Below are 25,003 nucleotides of genomic sequence, written 5' to 3'. Positions count from 1 at the left end.
AGAGATTCACATGTCCCAGATAATCCACCTTAGGAACCCCAAATGAACATTTACTTAATTTAGCAAGCAATTTATGTTCCCTTAACACCTCCAGTGTTATCTTCAATGAACCACATGATCCTCTAATATTGGACTATATATGAGTATATCATCAAAGAAAACCAGTATAACTTTCCTAAGATAAGCCTTGAAGATAGAATTGATCAAACTTTGAAATGTTGATGAAGCATTAGTGAGCCCAAATTGCATAACTAAGAATTCATAATGTCTTCATGAATTCTAAATCCTGTCTTTTGGATATCCTCATCAGCCATTCTAATTTGCCAATACCCAGCTCTAAGATCATTTTTTGAGAAAATAACAGACCCATGTAACTCATCTAGCAATTCATCAATGATTGAGATTGGAAACTTATCTTTCGTAGCGTGTTTGTTCAACTCGCTATAGTCCACACACAGTCTCCAAGTGCCATCTTTCTTTTTAACCAACACCATAGGAGAAGAATAAGGAGATTGACTATGCTGTACCAGTCCACTATCCAGTATTTCCTTTGTGATCTGTTCAATTGCATCCTTCTGAATGATAGGATATCTGTAGGGCCTGACATTAATAAAGACAGTACCAGGAGCAAGGTGTATCCTGTGATCATTGGTTCTGTATGGAGGCAGTGACTTAGGTTCTTTAAATATGTCTTTATAGTCATGCAACAACTCAATGGCCGTGGGAACCTTCTTTCTTGTTTCCTTATTCCATGGTATAGGAGGAGAGTTTACACTTAGAGAAAATAGTTGCTCTTTGCTGGTCCCTTTGAATATTTTCTTCCCCATTGGCCCACTGTAACTCCCCTTTTTGTATGCCCCTCAGCACTATTCTCTTGTTCTTATACTTGAATTCCATTCTTAACTGATGGAAATCCCAACTGACAAGACTAAGTGAAACCAACCATTGTATGCCAAGAACCATTTCACATCCCCCTAAGGGTACAATCATCACATCAGCACTGAACTCAATTCTCAAAAGCTGCCATTTAAAATCTTTACAGGTTTTGGTTGTGATAATGGTGTCTCCATTTGCTATAGAAACTTGTAGAGGACATGTATTAGTGGTCTTGTAACCCAATCTCTTAGCCACTTCCTTATCCAAGAAGTCATGTGTACTTCCTGAATCAATCAAAATATGAACTGATTGTGTCCTAACCATACCTGTGACTCCCATACTTTGAAAAGAATTGTTGCCTGCCATAGCATTTAGGGAAATCATAGGTTGTTCCTCCAGTACATGATCTCCATTATCATTATCAATTAAATTCAGGTCACCCTCTTCCTCCAACTCACTCTCTTCAACAAACTCATCACCCTCCTCAATGGGCACAACATGAATCTTGTACACTTTGCCCGAACACTTGTGACCAGGTGTATACTATTCATGACAGTGAAAACATATATTTTTCCTTATTCTTTCTTCCACATCAGAAGATAATGGTGGCCTGTTCCTTGGGTTAAAGTTTGGTTTTGGAGTCCATTTTTGCGCATTTTGGTTGTCAAAAGGCAAATTTCTTGTATAATTGTTATTGTAGCTGGTATTTTGTGGGTGTTTATTGTAGGTCTGGGATGAAGATGAATGATCATAGATCCATATTAGACTCTCTAATAAAAATTAAATTATCTCATAATCTATCATTTTGATGATCTATGTAACATGCATGCAAATATAAAAGCATAAAAATGAAAATTTAAGGAAAAACAATTTCCTTACATTGATTTTATGGTAATAAGGGCACAAACTAGATCACCTTTCTAGTTTGATCTTGAGCTTATAACAAATGGATGATCCTCCTAACAAATCTTCAAAGAGAAGATCTCCTTCAAGATGCACCCAAGAACTTAACCCAAAAACTAACAAGTATTTTACTAGAAACTTGTTAAAATTATACCCTTGATATTATTTGTAATATTACTAACACTTCTTAGTAATAAAATTTGATTACTAACTTCTTAGTAAAGATGTATATTATTTTAGAGAGAGGAAGACCAAATAAAGATATCACATGCAAAATGTACAAGTGAACACTAGAAAAATGAACAACAATTTGGTCTATAAAGAGGGGGAAAACCGGTGGAGTGTTCAAATTGTCTTATATTTTTTAATCTTACATCACATGCAAAATCACTATAAGATAACTTATGGTAGTATATAAAGTAAGGTGAAATGATTATGTTCCTAATCATCCACTTCTCTATTTTACACGGTCCACTTGCCCATTTACGGGTCCATATTGGTTCTTATATTTGTCGCACAAATACGTGTAATTTTATTTTAAACATCGTTTCATGTTTAAATACTTCCATAATTAATTCGTTCAAATCACTCCGTAAATATACGTGTACCACTACACATATTATTTACGTACTAATATTAATCACATTAATCAATTAGTACAATTTTAGGGAATTAACAATTAATTAACTAAAACCCGTCTCCCAAAATTTATTATTCAATTATCACATAATTAAATAATAACTGCCGTTCCTCGAGTTCGCAACTCGAAATCTCTCTAAAAATAATCGACTAACCTCTTAGTCTATAAATCAAGGGACTAAATAAATTGTATTTCATACAATTAATTAGTTGTCAATTGAGGTTCGTTCCTTTAGGTCTGACCGAAAGGGGTCAGTTGATCACCGCCGCCTCACGACAATAACGTCAAACTCTAGTCATCCAACCATTATCGATTTACGTTAATCAACTGACGAGGATCAAATAATTAAATATCTGATGATATTCCATTAATGAGATTTATTATGTAAACGCACTATTGTGGAGGACACTAACTCCAACAATCTCCCACTTGTCCGACACAAGGTGTGCGCTACCAATTCTCTTGTCCGTTTTAATCTCTCACTCAATGCAAGGTGTCTTTCAGGTCACACTTGCACACGAACATATCGCGAGTGGTTTTCTCGATCGGGAGTGTGACTACCTGACCGGAAAAATATCTCACAGATTACTTCCGAGCGTGGCCACGCATTTGTTGTCATTAACTCCTCGAGTGGCCTTGAGATATAGTTACCCAACGTGGGTGGACAATTCCTGTATGCTCTATCTATCCTATTGCACAATACAGATCACCATGACCTAGTAAATGCCCTTTTGGCCTCCTTTCACGGCACGACCTAGGACAAAAACCAAAGTCACTCGGAAACTGCACTTGCTCAGATAATAGTATCCAGTCAAAAGAATCGACTCATTAGAACATCTTAGAGATCCCCGCCACGACCAGGCGTCTATAATAGAACTTAGGGACTCTCTAAATGGTCACTGTCCGACAAAGTGTCACACACTCTGCCTATGTAATCGACTAGTCATCACGTATGACCTTATGGTGTTGAACAACCATCAATCGACTTACAATCTAGTCACTCCGAGACGTCACCTCATTAAGTGACTAGGGACAAAATACAATGTTCATCTTATTCACTTGAATAGTGTTCAACATTGTCTCCACAACTTATTCAGATAAACAAGGTATTTAAAATTTAGTCACACTAAACAAAAGATTCATAAAAGAATGAATGCGAAAACAATGAATGTGATTATCATATATATAATAAGAGATACACTATCCAATTATTACATATCCATAATCTAAAGAAAATCTGGTACTCGCCTCCATCCCATAGCGACGACATGACCATCATGCTTAGCCTTTGATAAAGGCTTGGTTAAAGGATCAGCAATATTATCATCTGTCCCAACCTTACAAATGTCAATTTTCTTCCTTTCCACATAATCTCTAATTACATGGTATTTCCTTTCAATGTGTCTAGATTTGTTACTAGACTTCGGCTCTTTGGCTTGAAAAATAGCTCCACTATTATCACAATATAGAGTGATCGGATCTTTGGCGGAATGGACTACTCCTAGTCCCTCCATGAATTGCCTAATCCAAACAGCTTCCTTTGCAGCCTCAGACGCTGCAAGGTACTCATCCTCTGTTGTATAATCCGCGGTAACGCTTTGCTTGAAGCTCTTCCAGCAAACAGCTCCTCCATTTAGCATAAACACATAGCCGGATTGGGATGTCATGTCATCCCGATCGGTTTGGAAACTTGCGTCCGTGTAACCTCTTACATGCAACTCAGTGTCTCCTCCAAACACTAAGAACGAATCCTTAGTCCTTCTCAAGTACTTAAGGATGTTCTTTACGGCTATCCAGTGACTCTCACCAGGCTTGGCTTGATAACGACTTGTCATGCTCAAGGCATACGCAACGTCGGGACGAGTGCAAATCATAGCATACATGATAGACCCAACAGCGGAAGCATAAGGGACGGTCTTCATGTGTTCAATTTCCTTAGGGGTGGAGGGAGACTGTGACTTGCTCAAAGTAATCCCTTGGCCCATAGGTAGAAATCCTCTCTTGGAGTCTTTCATATTGAACCGGTCAAGAACTTTGTCAATATAAGCTTCTTGACTCAATGCTAGTATCCTCTTGGACCTATCCCTATAGATCCGGATACCCAAGATTCGTTGTGCCTCTCCCAAGTCCTTCATTTGGAAGTGTTTCCCTAGCCACTCCTTAACGGAAGTGAGTGATGGAACATCATTCCCAATGAGCAATATGTCATCCACATATAGGACAAGGAATGCAACCTTACTCCCACTAAACTTCATGTATAAACACGGTTCTTCCACACTTCTAGTGAAACCGTATTGTTTAATAACATGATCAAAGCGATGATTCCAACTCCTAGATGCTTGCTTAAGACCATAGATGGACTTTTTAAGCTTACACACCTTCTTAGGGTTAGATGTATCCACAAAACCTTCAGGTTGTATCCTGTACACCTCTTCTTCTAGAATCCCATTCAAGAAGGCGGTTTTGACATCCATTTGCCAAATCTCATAATCATGAAATGCGGCAACCGCTAAGATTATCCTAATGGACCGAAGCATAGCGACTGGAGCGAAGGTTTCGTCATAGTGTAAACCATGAACTTGGGTGAAACCTTTTGCCACCAATCTAGCTTTGTAAACATCCACATGTTTATCCACGCCGAGCTCAATTTTATATATCCATTTACACTGAAGGGGTCGCACTCCCTCGGGTAAATCCACCAAGTCCTATACTTGGTTCTCGTACATGGAATCCATTTCGGATCGCATGGCTTCTAGCCAAAACGAGGAGTCGGGACTAGACATGGCCGATTTGTAGGTAGTGGGTTCATCACTTTCCAAAAGTAACAAAACACCATCCTCTTCGATGTTACCAAGGTAGAGATCAGGTGGATTAGAAATCCTACCTGACTTTCTAGGAACAATCACCGTTTCAGAGGAAGAGGGAATGCTATCCTCCACGTTCTCCTCTACCTCATTCTCGGTTTGTGGCTCTCGAACTTCTTCAAGTTCAAATTTTCTCCCACTCTGTCTCCTAGAAATAAACTCCTTTTCTAGGAAGACAGCATCACGAGCCACAAACACTTTGTTCTCGTGTTTATTGTAGAAGTAATAGCCACGTGTTTCCCTTGGATATCTTACAAAAAGACATTTGTCAGACCTGGGTGCAAGCTTATTGTCAGACTTGATCTTAACATACGCTTCGCAACCCCAAATACACATGAATGACAAATGAGGGACTTTCCCTGTCCATATCTCATATGGAGTCTTATCGGCCGCTTTAGTCGGGCTTCGATTTAGTGAAAATATCGTGACAAAGAGGGCAAAACCCCAAAATGAACTAGGAAGCTCAGTTAGACTCATCATAGACCGAACCATATCTAGTAAAGTTCGGTTTCTCCTTTCGGCCACACCATTAATTGCGGTGTGCCAAGAGGAGTCCATTGTGATACTATACCACAATCTTTTAGGTGTGAATCAAATTCAATATTTAAATATTCACCGCCACGGTCGGACCGTAGGGTCTTAATTTTTTTTATCCAATTGGTTCTCTACTTCATTTTGGAACTCTTTGAACTTGTCAAAGGCTTCACTCTTATTCTTCATTAAGTAGACATACCCATATCTACTTAAGTCATCAGTAAAAGTAATGAAGTAGTGAAAACCTCCTCTAGCGGTGATGGTTAATGGTCCACACACATCCGTATGTATGGGAGCCAAAACCTCACTAGCTCGTATCCCTTTTCCCGCAAAAGGTGCACGAGTCATCTTGTCTAGAAGGCAAGACTCGCATGTACCATAAGATTCGAAACCAAATGGTTTGAACACTTTTGATGAAGCAAGTCTCTTAATGCGTCTTTCATTTTTGTGGCCTAAACAACAATGCCAAAGGTAGGATTCGTTTGGATCACCCGTTTTGAGCTTTTTAGTTTCCACATGATAAACGTCATTAACATCATTTAAAACATAAATGCCTCCAATTGAAATGGCCTTGCCATAAACCACATCATTTAAAGAAAAAGTACAACACTTGTCCTTAATCATAAAACAAAAGCCTTCCGCGTCTAACGCGGAAATGGAGATGATGTTCTTGGTTAAAGTTGGTACAAAATAACACTTATTTAAATACAACTCTAGACCACTAGCTAAAGTGAGCACATAGGTCCCCACGGAAACGGCGGCTACTCTAGCTCCATTGCCCATGCGGAGATCCACATCACCTTTTGCTAGTGCTTGCACGTCCTTAAACCCTGCAAATGATTACAAAGGTGAGAGCCACATCCGGTATCAAGTACCCAAGTGGAAGTACAAGCATAATTAACGTCTATCACATAGAGAGAGGAAATCATATCAATAGGCGTCACACGCCCTTCCTTGAGATCCTCCAAGTATTTGGGACAACTCCTCCTATAATGCCCCTTCCCATTACAATGGAAACATTCGGCCTCGGAGAGTTTGACACTTTTTGCCTTGGGATTGCCATTCTCAACGGCCTTCCCCTTTCCCTTGTCATGTTTCTTTGACGATTTCTTGAATTGGGACTTTTCCTTCCCTTTTCCTTTCTTAACTCCAAGGGACATGTTCTTTAACTTCATGGTTAAAACATCTCCTTTTTCACTCCCACTAGCTTCCATATCCCTCTCCGCTTGGGTGAGGAGTGCATGAATTTCATGGTAACTCTTATCCATGTCATTCATGTTGTAGTTTACCCTAAAGTGGGCAAACTTGGTGGGGAGTGAGTGGATGATACGATCCACCACAAGAGTCTTAGGAATCTTACACCCTAGACGCTCTAGGATGTCAACATATTTGACTATTTGAGTACATGGGGACCAACCTTTTGGCCCCTCTCAAGCTTAGCTTCAAAGAAGCGTGCCGCCGCATCGTATTGACGAACTTTAGGTGTTTGTGAAAACATAGTGATCATACGAGTGAATATCTCGTACGCATTTAAAGAAATGCATGATAGCTTGAGCTTTGGGGACATCGACCATATCAACACATTCTTGATATCATTCGACATCCTCACATGGTCATCATAGGCGGTCCGCACCGCCGATGAAGCCCTTGGACCGGGCTCGATAGGAGGAGCATCGGTCAAGTAAGTGAGCACATTGTCGGACAACGCAGCACTTTTGATGTTGGATTCCCATTCAAGAAAGTTACTACCGTCATCTTTTAAGATAAATTTGTCCATTACGGACCTTAGCCATGAATCTTTGCCTAGTGAAGTAGTCGATGGAGTTGATGAAGTTGCCATTGCGAATTAAAATGCTACAACAAAAAGGAAAAATTAACATCCATTGTTTTAAAAATTTACTTGTGAAAACATGTTTAACAAGTTTTAGCATTTATATAATGATCTCCCACTAAATTATATAAATGATTCCAAGACCCAAATATTAAACAAAAATGAGCATCGCTTGGGCGAAACATCTCATAATTGTGTAAATTCGGTAAGTCACGTTGACTAATTCTACCTCTAGAACTCTTGGTCGACGAATTTCCTTAAATCCATCTACTAGCCCCGGAACACAAGACCGTCTTATATCCCGTTGAGTCCAACCAATTTTAGCGTGTGATAACCGTTTACCACCCTACTTACCCAAGGTAAAAAGAGAACACCCCGCTTGGGCGAGCGTGGCTCTAATGAACAAGAGATTCATAGGTGTTACTAATTGGTAAGGCTAATCTCAATTTTAGTTTTGTGAGAGATCTTGTCAATTTAGTCATAAATTCCTTATAAGTGAATTAATTCGGTGAATGTAAATGACGTGAATTGACAACCGCGAAAATAAAAAATGCATGTGAGTGGCGATTTTGGCATGCGCGAAAATAAAACAAGCAAACAAGTAAGCATATGAATAAATCCTAGTATGGCCACCTAGTTAATCAAAAACTAGTCTATTACATTTCGGAAACCAACTCCTTGGTCCCTTGCCTCTTCATTCCATAAGTGGCTCCTTCTTGTGGGATTTGGAACACCTTCCAAAAATAGACTCCGTCTCGATGTAATCCGTCTTTTGGAAACGCCGGTAAGAATAACTATTACAATTGAATTACATAGCTATTCCTATTATACATTAATTAATAAAATAAATAAAACTATTAATTAATTCCAAACCGACGATACGAGATCGTATTTAATTACAAACAAATCGATATTCCCATTCATTTTGGGTAATAACGATTAAAATTAACTAGGCCATACTAGGTACAATAAGATAAATACTTTAAATAAATGACAATCATTCATTCAACTTAAATAAATATGCTTAAAATGCTGTAAAATCATGCCAAAATCGCCCTATCTATCAATCGTTGGTATCCATATCGGTTTTTGTGGGTTTAATCGATTTTTAACATGTAAAAATCAATAAATAACTCTTAAATCTCATTTAAGTCCAAACTAATTGTCCAAACTGTTTTTAACCTCAAAATTAGTCCTCACTAATTTTATGATAAATAATTATTTTGATTTGGTGATATTTTGCTAATTTAATCGATAAAATCATAATATTTAAGTAAAAATCCAAAATAATTGAAAATTTATCGAAAAATTGAAAGAAAAATTTTGAGTATTCTGGAACACTCCCAAGAACACCAAAATGTCATAAAAATTGCCTCAAAAATCCGGATAAAATTTATGAAGGAAAAGATCGATATTTATCGGTTTTTGACCACTAAAACCAATAAACATCAAAACAAGGTGAAAACACATTTTAAAATTCACTTTTAACATTTAAATAATATTTTTAAATGTACATAAATTTATCAGGGGCAGAATCAAATGTTTCGAAATTATGATTATTTTATATCACTTTTATCGACTTTTATCTCACAAAATCAATAAACATGCAAAAATTCGAACCACCCTTCAACTTTTTGCATACAATCAGTAGAAAACATGCATGAAATACCATAAAAATTCCATGGCCCGAATCAACTTTTAACTAATTTTAGTCAATTTTTAACTAAAATACGGCATTTTGACTCGGTTTTCTATCAAAAAATCATTAAAAATAGCAAAATAATTTCATAAATCACCAAACTTAACCACAAACCTTTTAAGATCAGTAGGTATGCATGCCCCAAAAATTTCGTGCTAAAACCTCTTCTAACACCATTTTTGAGTTTTTATAAATTATCTCATAATTCATTAATATGCTTAAAATCAACATGCAAATTACAAGCCTAAGCTCTGATACCACTTGAATGATCATAGATCCATATTAGACTCTCTAATAAAAATTAAATTATCTCATAATTTATCATTTTGATGATCTATGTAACATGCATGCAAATATAAAAGCATAAAAATGAAAATTTAAGGAAAAACAATTTCCTTACATTGATTTTATGGTAATAAGGGCACAAACTAGATCACCTTTCTAGTTTGATCTTGAGCTTATAACAAATGGATGATCCTCCTAACAAATCTTCAAAGAGAAGATCTCCTTCAAGATGCACCCAAGAACTTAACCCAAAAACTAACAAGTATTTTACTAGAAACTTGTTAAAATTATACCCTTGATATTATTTGTAATATTACTAACACTTCTTAGTAATAAAATTTGATTACTAACTTCTTAGTAAAGATGTATATTATTTTAGAGAGAGGAAGACCAAATAAAGATATCACATGCAAAATGTACAAGTGAACACTAGAAAAATGAACAACAATTTGGTCTATAAAGAGGGGGAAAACCGGTGGAGTGTTCAAATTGTCTTATATTTTTTAATCTTACATCACATGCAAAATCACTATAAGATAACTTATGGTAGTATATAAAGTAAGGTGAAATGATTATGTTCCTAATCATCCACTACTCTATTTTACACGGTCCACTTGCCCATTTACGGGTCCATATTGGTTCTTATATTTGTCGCACAAATACGTGTAATTTTATTTTATCGTTTCATGTTTAAATACTTCCATAATTAATTCGTCCAAATCACTCCGTAAATATATGTGTACCACTACACATATTATTTACGTACTAATATTAATCACATTAATCAATTAGTACAATTTTAGGGAATTAACAATTAATTAACTAAAACCCGTCTCCCAAAATTTATTATTCAATTATCACATAATTAAATAATAACTGCCGTTCCTCGAGTTCGCAACTCGAAATCTCTCTAAAAATAATCGACTAACCTCTTAGTCTATAAATCAAGGGACTAAATAAATTGTATCTCATACAATTAATTAGTTGTCAATTGGGGTTCGTTCCTTTAGGTGTGACCGAAAGGAGTCAGTTGATCACCGCCGTCTCACGACAATAACGTCAAACTCTAGTCATCCAACCGTTATCGATTTACGTTAATCTACTGACGAGGATCAAATAATTAAATATCTGATGATATTCCATTAATGAGATTTATTATGTAAACGCACTATTGTGGAGGACACTAACTCCAACAGAAGAAGAGAAAGGACCCTGAATTAGTTTATCCAAAATGGGTTTATACAAATTTTTTGTAGCATTAACAACTTCCTCCCGCAACCTAGCATATTCAATTGCTTGTGCTATGGTGACTGGCTTAAAAGCCTTCACAAATGGTTTAGTAACAGCTTTCAATCCACCCACAAAATTGTCTAGGAAGTATTGATCAAGCAGTAAGGGATTTCTTTGAAGTATTAAGCCTCTCAAATGCTCAAAAGTATCAACATATTCATCAATTGAACCAGTTTGGTGGAGTTTATTGAACTCTTTTACAATATTGCTATCAATTTCTTCCCTAAATCTAGCACTCAAACCAGTTTTAAAATCATCCCAATCAACATTTCTTCTTACAGCCAAATAACTATGTACCCATAATTCTGCCTTTCCAATCATATAGAGTGAAGCTAAATCAATTTTCTGATGTTCAATAATTTTACACAGCTCAAAATATCTAGCATATTTCTTTAACCACATCCTAGGGTTCATGCCATCAAACACGGGGAATTCAACTTTAGGATTAAAAACCAGATTACGATTAGGGTTTATACCTGTATTGGGTATTACAGTCTCATTAATTTGGGGAGTCTGCCAATTTTTCTTGAAGTAATTGCAAGATTGTCGCCATTTGATCTTCAATTGACTTCATTCGTTCCTCCATTGTTGCAGATAGTTGAGCAATTGTTAGATGAGCCATCTTTCAGTTTGATTTATCCAGAATCTTGATGCCCAATTTCAACCCAGAAAATGATGAACCCAGAATTTCGAGCTTGAAACCCTAATTTTAATGGCTGGATTTGATGCGTGATATTCAGGGCCGAAGTCTTTGATACCAAATGTAATACACTTAGGGATTTAATCCGAGAATATACTACACAAGGCAAATCAATCAAAGGATAAATTGAAGAAAGGAATTCAATTGAAAGATTGAATTATATTAGCTTCAAGAACAAGATTACAAGAGTAATTAATCAATGTTCTAGCCAAAAGATTACAGAAGATTTGTAAGAGATATTTGTGTAAAATGTAAGCTAACTAAGTCTGATCACCTCAACTACTATTTATACACAAATGTTGAGCGGAAAAAGTAGTTAGAGACTAACTGCCAACCTATTGCCAGATGGCTTCTGCTGACGTGGCCATTGTAACAGAAATTCTGTTACATACCGATGTTGGGCAGAGGCACGACAGTGATTGGTAAATCGTCACAACTGATACATATGAAGTGAAGTTAGCTTTCCCAAATACGAGAGTAAAGACCAAAAAAACTATCTACATAGCTCCTAGTGGATTCATCTTCTCTTTAATTTAAAATTAATTTCTCAGGAGCATAATACTACGTGCTGCTCCTGCTTTTTTTAGTTTTTAGTTTTTTTTCTTTTTTCTTTTGTTAAATATTTTGTATTTATTTTATTAGTGCGGTGGGCGTCGTCAGTTAAGGGAAGCGAGGGAAGGAGGCGGTGGTTGGAGGCAAGCTGAGGCCGGGAAGGGTAATGTCAAGGTGGTTGATGGTCACGCGGTCGTCACACGCCCAATCAAACACATTTATATTTCTCAACAAACAACTAGTTAGTGGTTAAGTCGAGGTCGATCCACGGGACGGTGTGCTTTGGGTTTTAAGTCTATCTATCTCAATTTATGCTAGTGTCACAATTGATTTGGTTTGGAGTTGGTGAGTCTAAACTAATAGAAGCAATAATGTAAAACTAACAATAAATTAAGAGATGTAAACAATTAATAAAGATACTAGGATGTCGTGGGATCATAAGGGAATCATGGTAAGATAGCATGAATGAGTTATGTGGATGCAAGCAATTGATTATTGTCAGAATTAAGTTAATTCATGTCATATAATTCATAAGAAGATTTGGGTCCCGGAGCCAAGTCATTTGTGACTGTACAACACTTACAAGTCGACTTGATTCTTCCAATTAAACTACATACGTGATAAACCAAATCCTAGGGAAACTTACATCTCGGAGCCGAGTCATTTGCGAGTGTACAACACCTACAAGTCGATTTGGGTTTTCCCTATTCAACAATATGCATGATCTAATAAGGCTTGAGTTGATTTATATCTTACAAGCCTCAATGAAAGAATAAGAGATGGGTAAAAATGCAAGGTTTCGTAGTCTAGCATTTCATCAAACATGATATGTGCATAAGTTGAAGAACAATAAGCAAGCATTCAAATGAACTCATTAAGCATAAACTTGTCCCATGATTAACTCCCCTAATCCCTCACTAATCCTAGTTAAGTAACTACTCACTCATTATCATGGGAAACATGTCATTAATAGTGTCAATCATCATAACAAGTATAAACATGATAAGAGGATGAAGAAATAAACAATAAAGAGTTAAGAGTAAAGAGATTATACCAAACTTAAGATGAATAATTGGAAAGGAAAGAATAATAGAAGAAAACTTGATTGATTGATGAAGAGTTGTCAATTCTCCAATAACAACCCAATAATCTTCAATTACCCAATAATAAACTTGGACAATAATTAAGGAAAGATTAATGTGGAATGATTGAGATTAATCTATTGAAATCTACTTCTAATCTAATCTAATGAAGGTTTTGCCTCCACTAAGAGGGCTCTCCTCATGGGAACTCCCTTATTTATTATTACAAATGGAGTATATATAGTGGTACATCATTAGGTTAAGCAAGGGTAGATTAGTAAATAACAATGCTAAATATTGAGTAGAGCTTTGCAAGTCCCGAGGGAAATGCGCGGATCACGTGGCAACTCCTGGGGAGATCCGTGCGTCTTGGCTTGAGGCACGATTGATTCTGTAAAGGAATCCGCTCGGATCACTAGGAGGACGCTCGAATCAAAGCTCCCTAATCCGCTCGTCCCGTGGTCGGGCCGCTCGGATCATGGCGTTCTGGTACGCTCGTCCTGTGCTCAGGACGCACGGATCCTATCCTCGCACATGGTTCCATCCTCTTGCTTAAAAGCCTAGGATCTATGTATACTCTTTATTCTTACTTCTTTGATCATCGTTCTTGCCTCTCTTCATACTAGTCCATCCACGATCGTTATCAAGCTTCCTAATATGCACGAGAGACGGGAATTCCGCCTCATTATCTTCTTTCCTACAAGACATATAAAATGCAATAGGAAAGCAAAATAGAAAGGTTTTGACGGATAAAATGGCCATGAAATGCTATATTAGTATGCAAAATAGGTTCAATTATGGGACTAAATGTGCGCAATTAAGAGTCACATCAGTGGTGTCAGGAGTAGGAAAGGCAGACGATGGTATTCAAAAGGAGAATTGGATATAGAGAGGGAAAATTGAAAAGTTGGGAGTTGAAATAAAAAGGGCAAAATGGGTATTTCTGTCCAAAAAAGGGTAAAACCGTCCGAGAATGAACACAACTCAAAGTAAAATGTTTAAGGATTAACAAGATATTTGTCTCACCTATACATTTGAGATATTATTTCAGTCATTTTAATTTTAAGACGAACATGTCCATCAGAAGAGAGACTAATTAATTTTTGTAAGTGTTTTAAGATGCGGAGCACTACTGTGTTAATTTTTAGTGAGCATCCTCTGTCCCACTTTCGTGTCCCATTATATGTGTCACTCCACTTACCTTTTGACACATTTCTTGTTGTAAAATTAAATATTGCAATAAATGTGTTAATTCTCTGATGTGTTAAAGGTAAGTGGAGTGTAACACATAATGAGACACCAAATGAGATAGAGGATCCCCATTGGTTAATTTTGACTTTTAATTTTTTCGTCCCAATCATTTATTTGTCTTTGATTAAAATTGTAACACCCCCATATCCAGAGGAGCCTTAACTAGGCCTTCCTTAGCATATAAGGGCATTACCATCTCGGTTGCCCGAGGACAGTAATAATCAAATGTCGATAAAAGAACTATTATGTTATATTACAAGTGATTTAAAACCAACAACATTATAAAAGATACAACTCAAAGGCTACTCGCTATAACTATCAAATCTCGTGAAGACTCATCCCTGCCCGGACTCCAGCTATCAACGATATCAACACCTGCTAAGACAGACTGCTCACCATAAGGGATCACGGCAGACATATAAAACAACAAGACAACCACACAAGGTCAGTACTGAGATAAGACACAACAATGCCAACAACACCTAACAATACAATACAACACAACCAGTCACACACAAGCACACCCACACCGATCAATCTCCGTCACCGACTGTCCACTGGACCAGCCCTGCCAGTGGGGGACCGCAGCCGTACCCACCAAATCCCCGATCATCATACCGACCGATAACCCTGTCCCATTAATGTGCACATCTCCTCCCGTGGTGGGTTCCACGGAGGGCGAAACTAGGGCGTGAAGCCACTCCCGCAAGTGACTCCACTCAGCCGAGAACGCATCTCGAGAACCAGAGACAAACAATCACAACTCACTGCAATCAACAACTGTATACACGCTGCCACACAAACACAACCACAACACAACAACGACGACACAACGATCGACACACTAGACTATCTACAGAAACTGAGTAGGCGAACCTACTTTTAAGCAACCACAACCAATCCATGCCAACATACGACATATCCAGCTATCAAGCAATGCCTATAACCACAACACAATCATCTATTACTATCAAGCAAACCCTAATTGTAAAGACAAGGATACGGATGATGATGACGACATACCTACAAGGAGAAACCCGGCAAAAGACCGCTACCCGACTCAAGCTATGCTCTCCTAAGGCACAAGAACCTTCAAAAGGCTTCCATGGAGGTTTTATGGTGAAGGGAAGGGAAAGAGGCGACTAAAGGATTGAAGGAATGAGGCGGAAATGATTTGCGGATTTAACAAAACGCGATTAAAAACCCTCGCTGAAAACCCGATACTCGATCGAGTACCCCACATACTCGATCGAGTAACCACGCTACTCGATCGAGTAGCCTCTACTCTATCGAGTACCACACATAATTCGTAACCCAAGATAGCTTTGGCACGCACTTCTAAGAACTATTACCGCTCCCAAGGTCAGTCAACGCTAGTCAAAGGGTCTCTAAAAGGGCGGGTATTACAAAAATACTTCTAACAAAGAATTAAAATAGGCAAACAAATAATTAAGACAAAAAATGTATTTCATTAAAACTTTTCCAACATTGTTGTGGCCTTATAGAATTGGTTCATACTATTGCTCACACTTTGTCTTTGTGTTAGATTAATGAGTATGGGATCAATGAATGATTTCAAACTGCAGTTTGATCCGTGATTTTACGGTTTTAAACAATGCATGTAGCATTGTTGTTATTGTTGTGTTACATCACTTTCTTTATAAATATATTTGACTATGTCTCGATTCATACAAGTCAAAAGGTATTTAATACCCTCTCCCATCCAAACTAAAGGTAACACTTCTCCAATATATGTGAGAAGTCGTACCACAAAAAATATATGTGAGAAGTATTATATTGAAATGTTACATTTTGGTTGGATGGGAAGGAATATTTAGGTCACTTTGCACCCAGCTACCTAACCATTTTTTTTTTTGTCAAAGGCACCTAAAGTTTATCAATTGGTTTCTCTTAAGATGAGTATATCGTTTTAAGAATAAAACGGGTCAAATATTATTTCACTTGACTAGATAGAACAATTAGTTTGCTAGTCTCTAGAAACATTCTGTTTGGTAGAGCAACAACAATAAAAGAACCTTTTATAAAATCTTCTTATGTCATGTCATATTTGATTAATTCCCATGTTTAAGTAGGCAAGAAAGAATGCACATTGTCACGTAGCATGTTCAGGAAAGGCACGACATAGCACACACTCAGATGATTAAGTTTGAAGTTTTTACCTAGAAGATGCAGGGTAGAAATTACCACAAGTATGATTGTGCTTTTAGGTGGGTGACATTTCAAGATATTGGAATCATGTCTCCTTGTAGTGTTTGTGGCATGTAAGGTTCTTGTTCGACGATTGAGTCGATTTAGATATGAGCCTTCCCGTACAGGGGCTAGTTTGCTTGATGATTTTTATTTTTTGTTTGGGAATACTTTCGCAGGACAATGCCCTATTCCCTGAAAATTCTAATCTTGACGCTATTTGCGTACAACTTGATGATAGAATAATATTCTTCGCTGCATCTCTTGGTTATTTTGTCAGGGTCAGGCTGACATTCGCTTCAAAGATGTTCAAGCTATATCCTGAGGTTGGCACGTGGACTTCAACAGGAATGACTTGTAAATGGTCGATGAATAGTCGGAGCATGTTTATGGTAGGCTTCCCATTTCATGTTGTAGTCCAGGCAGGCAGCCATCAGGGTTGGCCAATAGTAGCTATGTGGACATGGCCACCTACATGCCAAGCCAATCTGTGGACGTATAGCGGTCTTTTGAAAGCCACGCTCGGCGGCGTAAAAATGCTTTCGACCGGATCATTTTAGATCGGTCAGTTTCGTCTCGGCAAGGGTCTCGAAATGATTAGAGATGTTCGGAGTCGCCACCAAGCTTTTGTGGGATGCTTGGAACCCGTTCGAATCCACTTTATACCTCGGTCAAACGAAGCACAAAGCGGTGTTTGACATAGGTACTAAAGATAAGGAATCGTCCCTCTTTAGCATCCTATCTCTAGAATGACTCTCGTACGCCTTGGATAAGGTCGTCCACTATCCAAAGTTTCAGAGTAATAGGTGAAGGTACGTATTGGGAAGCCCTTTAATCAGACACCCAATCCCGCCCGCGTAGCGCTCTCTACCGATCGATCTTGATTGGTTGAATGCAAAAGTTGATAAAACGGTTTAAATGCATGAATGCGCATCCAATAATTTAAACCTAACATGTGAGAGCTTTCTAAGTTGGTTGATTTAATCCAAGTATCAGGTATAAGATGTCGAGTTGGATTTATGGTTGATTTGCATGCAAGACGGAAACTAAACATCCATTTACCGAATTGGGTTTATGGTGCATAACGTGATCCATTTGTCCTAGTAAGGCATTTTGCAAATACAATTTTTGAATGAGCGAATTAATCGTCTGATCTGTCCTATATCCGGGTTAGCCGGAGTCAGGATCGTCCTAGACTAATGCTGGAAAGGGAACAGACCCTGCACCAGGCATCCAGATGAGGCGCGAGCCTATTGTCGATGTTAGGGGGTCTCCCCTGGTTTGAAAATAGGAAAAGGAATGGCCTCTTAGGCGCGGGTCAGTCAACGGTATATGACGCATTCTGACCATTGAAAAACGTTTATAAAACGTGTTGAAAATGGGTATTTGAACCCGTTTTGGTTTGAAAGGACCGTTTAGGCTGTATTTGTGTTGATTTGGAAAACGAGACTTGAATAATCGTCATCGTTTTGACGGTATTCGATGCTGGGTTCGATTTTGCAAGCTTGACACGAATAGTTTTGAAAATAATTATGAACTAATTGTTTTAAGTTCATTTGAATATAATTAGTCAATACTCATCATCATACTCGGGTTAAAATCCGACATGGTATGTAGAACCAAGGATGACTTTGTGTTGGTGACTAATGCATTTATTTTGAAAATGTAAAGAAATGATGAAAGGCTTTAAAATACCTTCCAAAATGTAAAGAAATGAAATAAAAGGTTTTAAAATACATTTTAAATGTAATTAACCAAATATTATCACCGAAACACGAATTAAACCGTCATGGTATTAAGAACCAAGGGTGAAAAATGTTTTATGGTTAAAACTTGTAAAAGGAAATAAAAAGGGTTTGAAAATGCTTGAAATGGTAAAAACCGATTACAAATATGAAAATGAAAATTAGAGGAAAAGAAGAGACCAAACACGGATTGGACTAAAGGCTGGGCAGGCTGCTTTAGGCGCGAGCCTATGTGCTATGTAAGTAGCCTCTGCCTCAACCAAAAAGTCCGGTTTTGGCTTATTCTTCCCATGTTTTGGACCATGTTATGCATGATTTAGCATGTTATAGTCATGAAACAAGTAAAGACATGATAAAAGAAGGATTTTTACACCCTCATACTTACATGCTTGGTTTATGGCGAGAAACCAACATAAGTGTTTTATTAAGTTTAGTGATGGTGTAGTGGTCGAAATGGTCTGTCAAGTGGTTTAATGCATGATGACGGTACCAAACAATGTGTAAGGCTTGTGCTTACGATTGGTAGGTCGTAAACACGTGTCGGATTGTGACTTAGGAAGTCGAGTCGAGAATTTTAAGGGAGAAAAGAGGGGGCGGACACTCGCGTAAGTTCTCAAATGGTGGCATTTGAGGGGTATTTATAGGAGAATGAGTGGTTGTGTGAGTTTTGAGCGACGTGGCCACCTGGGCTGCTGAAAGAGGCGCGAGCCATGTAGCACGTCTTCGAGGTGTCTTGTCGCTTTCACACAAATGCAAACATGATTGTTCTATCCTAGGATTTATATGCACATGTTTGGTACTTGACCATACATGAATCCGGGAAATCTTAACATGGAAGCATTTGAATGGTTTGTTTTTTTGTGTTTGACTCGATTTGACTCGTTGTTGGAGTCGGGATTTGAATTTTTGAGTCGGTTTTTGGTCCGGTGTCGGTTTTGACTCTAGTTAGTGTCATTGCGACCCCGTCATCATGCGTTAAACATTCCAGGTACTTTCGAAAAGTTTTGAAATGTTTTATTTTCGAAATCGTTTTAAGTTTTCCGACGTAAAGTTGTACACAAACTGTCGATCAAACGCCGCGATTCCAAAGCATGTTGTAGTCCGATAATCATCGGGTGTTTATTGGAGTCTCAGCAGATACCGGGTATCTACAGAGCCCTCACTTTGACTGAGGCTTGGACAGGGCGAAAGTCAAAGTAGAGCCCCTAGGTCAATCAAAGATTACAACCTGGAGACTCAAGCGACGTCGAGGCGGCTCGAAAGGATTCGGGCCAAGGACCTGCCGTCGGGAAGGGCGACGCCAAGGCGGCTCGAGGGTACGAGCCAAGGACCTGTCGTCGGGAACAATTTAGAGTCTGTTGACTATCCGTGCGGGTCGTTTAAAGTCCGTTAGTCTACGTACAAAGGCTCGCCAGCCATAAGGAGTCATACCGGAGGCATCTTCGGATATGTCCTTGCGTGTTTGCGGACAAAGGCTCGCTAGCTGGGGTGCGTACGTGAGGATGGCTCGCCAGCCGTGGTGCGTTGTAAGGCTCGCCAGCCATGGTGCGTACATGATGAGGGCTCGCGAGCCGCGGCGCGTTGTAAGGCTCGCCAGCCATGGTGCGTATATGAGGAGTGCTCGCCATCCGCGGTGCGTTGTAAGGCTCGCCAGCCATGGGGCGTACATGAGGAGGGCTCGCCAGCCGCGATACGTAGTAAGGCTCGCCAGCCATAGGGCGTATATGAGGAGGGCTCGCCAGCCGCGATGCGTTGTAAGGCTCGCCAGCCATGATGCGTATATGAAGAGGTCTCGCCAGCCGCGATGCGTTGTAAGGCTCGCCAGCCATGGGGCGTATGTGAGGAGGGCTCGCCAGCCGCGATGCGTTGTAAGGCTCGCCAGCCATGGTGCGTATGTGAGGAGGGCTCGCCAGCCGCGATGCGTTGTAAGGCTCGCCAGCCATGGGGCGTACATGAGGAGGGCTCGCCAGCCGCGATGCGTTATAAGGCTCGCCAGCCATTTGGGGGGGGGGGTCGGTTGATCGACCGTGAGAATAGCCGCGTTGGATGGGCCTGTTTTCGAAATAAGCGGGTTCCGCGAGAAAGCCCCCTGTTGACATTTGAAGGAATAGCAAATTTTGAATTTTCGCTACTCGTTTTTGAATTTGAAGTGGCGGTTTTAATCGCCGTTTGTTTGAATTTTGAAGGAAATAGCGAATTTTGAATTTTCGCTATTACGTTTGAAGTGACGGTTTATGTTGCCGCCGTTGACGTGTGAAAGAAATAGTGAATTTTGAATTTTCACTATTATTTTTGGAGTGACGGTTTATGTTGCTGCCGTTGACATGTGAAAGAAATAGTGAATTTTGTATTTTCACTATTATTTTTGGAGTGACGGTTTATGTTTTTTTTTGGTGGAATGTGAATTATATTAATAATTAGCAAAAGGTTACACCATACAATGAACAATTTTTCACCATCTTACAAATTAAGTGCACTCCTAGAGTCACCACCTTACTCAAACTAACTCTTTATCTCTAAGCCAAGCAAGTGTACTACCCTTCTGTTGCTCAAAATCATTTCTCATCAGCCTCCATCTAAGGACTTTATGAACTTGTTCGATAACTGTCTCAGGTCTTTTCATCACCATATCCACTTTGCATTTGTTTCTTACTTCCCATATGCAATACACCAAACCACTGATAGCAGCCATGACAATCATCTTCTGGCATAAAGACTTGTATCTCCATTTGATCACCCAATCAACACAGTCACCCTGCCACGACACACCCAACCAATGCTGTAATAACTGAACACACCTCTGACTGTAGCAACAGTCGAAAAACAGATGAGCCTGAGTTTCCTGCTGTGCACCACAGAGGTAGCAAATCCCATCAGCAATAACTCCAAATTTAATCAATCTGTCATGAGTCAGGCATCTCTTCCTAACAAACAACCAAGCCAAAAAATTGTGCTTAGGTAAGGACACTCTATTCCAGACAAATGGTTGCCAAGTGACCCTCTGCTGAGTTCCCAGAAGCCACTCATAAACCTTCTGCACAGAATAGGCACTCTCAGTCCACCTATGAGCTACAAAACCATGCATCAGCTGATCTTTCACTTTACACACTTGCCTCCAAACCCAACTTGTATTATTAGTAGGATGATAAGACCACAAATCACTATGTTTCATATAAATTTGATGCACCCACTTGACCCACAAACAGTCCTTCTTATTTGCCACCCACCAAGTGTATTTCCCAATAACTGCCACATTCCAGAGGGGACAGTTTAGTATCCCTAATCCTCCTTTGTTTTTAGGCAAGCAACATTGATCCATGCCACATAAGGGACCTTATGAGAATCCGCACTGCCAGCCCATAAGTAGCTCCTGCACACACTCTCCACTTTATGAATGACAGTCTTGGGCAATAAGAAGACTCTGGCCCAGTAACTGTGCATCTGTGTTAGCACTGACTGAACTAGAATCAACCTCCCTGCATAACTAAGATGTTTAGCACCCCATCCTCTAATTCTGCAAACAATCTTATCCACCACTCTATTGCATTCAGCCACACTAATTCGTTTATATGAAATAGGTATTCCCAGATAACGAAAAGGGAACTTCCCAACATGGAACCCTGAGATGTTCAGGATATTATGGACTTCAGTACCTGTGACCCCATTCATATACAGGTCAGATTTGTCTCTATTCATTTGCGATCCGGAAGGCTGCAGAAAAGAGAGGAATGCCCTCATCATAACTCGACAGACCGAGAGTCCCCTCTACGAACAAAGAACAAATCATCAAAGAAAAGCAAGATGACTCAACTTTAAAGTTCTGCAAAGAGAATGGTATCTAAACTCAGGCTTTTCTGTGACCAGGTTCAGTATCCTTGTCAAATACTCCATACACACCGTGAAAAGAAGAGGGGACATGAGGTCCCCTGCCTGAGTCCTCTCTTCCCTTTGAAATACCCAAATTGAGTGCCATTGAGGGACATAGAGAAAGAGGTGGTAGTGACACATTGCATGATCCACTCCACCATTTGAGCAGGGAACTTAAGAGCAACAAGCATCTCATGAAGAAAGTCCCATTCAATGGAATCATACGCTTTTCTCAAATCAATCTTCATCATCACCCTAGGTGAACAACTTTTCCTATTATAGAGCCTTACCAAATCATGGCAAATAAGAATGTTGTCTACAATCTCTCTGTCATGTATAAAAGCACTCTGATTCATGCTTATGATGTCAGGTAAGACCTTAGCCACCCTATTACAAATGACCTTTGAAATGCACTTATAGAGAACATTGCAACAAGCTATGGGTCTAAACTCCATAACTGTAGCAGGAGCCTCATTCTTAGGAATTAAAGTGAGCACAGTGGCATTCACTTGCTGAAGGAGCCTTCCACTAGTGAAAAATTCCAGAACAGCAGACACTACATCCTCCCCAACAATATCAAATGCATCTCTAAAGAAGCCTGATGAATAACCATCAGGTCCAGGTGCTTTATCTACTGGAATGGAAAACAGAGCTTTAGTAACTTCCTCCCTTGTGACAGACTGAACTAAACCAGCAGCCTGTTCAGGGGTCACAACATTCCCTCTTGTTACCACCCCAGTACAGACAGGATGCACCTGACTATTACTCCCCAGCAACAACTTATAATATTCAATAAATGCATGCTCTATACTACTAGCATCAGAGCACACATTACCATCCATATCCTTAATACTCAAGATTTTATTGTGAGCCCTCCTAGCTTTGATAGTGCTATGAAAGAAGCGAGTATTGTCATCAGCATTATGGACCCACTGAATCTTAGCTTTCTGGGCTAAATAAGAGACTCTTGCCTCATCAAGCTCCTTAAACGTGAGAGCAGCTGCTTTTTCCTCCTCTAGAAGAGTAATATTAGTGGGGTCACTATGAACCTGCATCTGAATGTGCTCCAGGAAAACTTTAGCCACCTGTGCAGCATTCTCAACATCCCCATAACCCTCTCTATTGAATTTCTTCAATGACCATTTCAACCTCTTAAGTTTCTTCACCACTTGAAACATAAGACAACCATTAACCATATCAGACCAACCCTCTCCAACCACTTGCTTAAACTTGCTACTTTTACCCCACATATTAAAATATTTAAAGCTAGTTTTCCTCCTCTCATCATCTCTCCACAATTCAATCAGGCATGGACTATGGTCATACAAACCTTCAGGCAAGAAATTAACCACTCCTGAAGGCCCATTCAGAATCCATTCATCATTGGCTAAGACCCTGTCAATCCTACTAAACACTCTGGCAGCTCCTACTTGCTTATTGTTCCAAGTATAATAAGCACCAGTAGTTACCAAATCATAGAATCCACAAAAATCAACACATCCTTGGAATTCTCTAACCTCAGCATCAGTTACAGAGGAGCCAATCCTCTCATCCACATAAAGCACATTGTTAAAGTCACCCATCACCAACCAAGGCCCTGTAACCATAAGCTTCATATGTTTGAGTGAATTCCATAACTGTGCCCTATCAGCATCTTTATTACACCCATAGACAATAGAGCAGCACCAAGAGAAATCAGTCCCCAAATGCTTAACAGTCACATGAACAACTTGAAGATCAGAATGCAGTGGAGTCACAGAGAAGACATCAGGATCCCACAACACCCAAATTATCCCGTTGTCCTTGACATTATTATTATCAAAACTACACCACTTGGCACCTAATCCAAGCTTAACATTATCCTTATTTTTATTCTTAACTCTAGTTTCTACTAAACCAAAGAAACCAATCTTATTTAAGTGCAGGAAACGTCTAACATCCCCTTGCTTATTCACCTTATTAATACCACGAACATTCCAAAAACCAATGTTAACCATTATCGCTACCAGATGGTCCCTTCCCACTTCCTAGACTACTTAACATATTCTTTTTCAAGGACAATTGGAGCACATCCATAAACGTAGGGCCTCCTTGAATCATTCTCATACCTCTCTTAGACATTCTATGAATGAATTTTGCAGGAGATATAAAATTCATCACAGACCCCTGATATGGCATAGGTGTAACCACTGCAGCAGGATCAATCTGAGGAAGTTCCTCCTCAAAAACAGGCTCCTCTACTGTCACTGGTTTGTTCACCTGCACCACCATTGGCTTCTGGACAGGCATCACCCTTGGTTTCTGAACAGGCGCAACGACCTTAGGTCTCCATTGTTGCTTAGCAGGAGCACCCTTAGTCACTACCTTCCCATTCTTACAATTCTTAGTATCATGTCCAATCCCCTTACACTTAGTACAAAGGACAGGCTTCCACTCATAGAAGACAGCCTGCCTCTGCACCACACCAGTCTCATCAATAAACTCAATAAACTCAGGGAATTGTTGTCCTGTCTTAACTTCCACCATATATCTCGCATAAATCAGAAACTCCTTCTCCTGAGTGGCCTTATCACTCCTGATTGGGGTCCCAATTAACCCAGCAACCTTTGGTAATGCCTTCCCCCAGTATTTCAGTTCCAAATCATACAATCTCACCCAAATTGGTACCACATCAGG

General features: G+C 39.2%; 2 protein-coding genes across 2 annotated transcripts; both read right to left on the bottom strand.

Moving 5' to 3' along the window:
* Positions 1–251: 251 nt before the first annotated feature.
* On the bottom strand, positions 252–11,324 carry LOC141588315 (uncharacterized). Its single transcript, XM_074409762.1, has 3 exons — positions 10,821–11,324; positions 944–1,419; positions 252–834 (listed from the first exon to the last, which is right to left on the bottom strand). Exons 1-3 carry the CDS (start codon positions 11,322–11,324, stop codon positions 252–254), a joined length of 1,563 nt encoding a protein of 520 aa, XP_074265863.1.
* Positions 11,325–20,957: 9,633 nt separating this feature from the next.
* On the bottom strand, positions 20,958–21,632 carry LOC141588314 (uncharacterized). The gene has a single exon (XM_074409761.1). It carries the CDS (start codon positions 21,630–21,632, stop codon positions 20,958–20,960), a length of 675 nt encoding a protein of 224 aa, XP_074265862.1.
* Between the last annotated feature and the right edge of the window lie 3,371 nt (positions 21,633–25,003).

Source organism: Silene latifolia, chromosome 6 (assembly GCF_048544455.1).
Source record: "Silene latifolia isolate original U9 population chromosome 6, ASM4854445v1, whole genome shotgun sequence".
NCBI classification, from domain to species: Eukaryota; Viridiplantae; Streptophyta; class Magnoliopsida; order Caryophyllales; family Caryophyllaceae; genus Silene; species Silene latifolia.
This window is presented reverse-complemented; position numbering and strand designations above follow the sequence as displayed.

Bases quoted from the DNA above. Each gene is read 5' to 3' on its own strand.
- LOC141588315 (XM_074409762.1), bottom strand. From the start codon at position 11,324: ATGTGGTTAAAGAAATATGCTAGATATTTTGAGCTGTGTAAAATTATT. The intron at 1,420-10,820 runs GTTAGTGTCCTC...TGTCATGAATAG, and splicing joins CTTTCTCTTCTTCTGTTGGA to TATACACCTGGTCACAAGTG. The intron at 835-943 runs GTTGGTTTCACT...GGGGAGTTACAG, and splicing joins ATGGTTCTTGGCATACAATG to TGGGCCAATGGGGAAGAAAA.
- LOC141588314 (XM_074409761.1), bottom strand. From the start codon at position 21,632: ATGAAACATAGTGATTTGTGGTCTTATCATCCTACTAATAATACAAGT.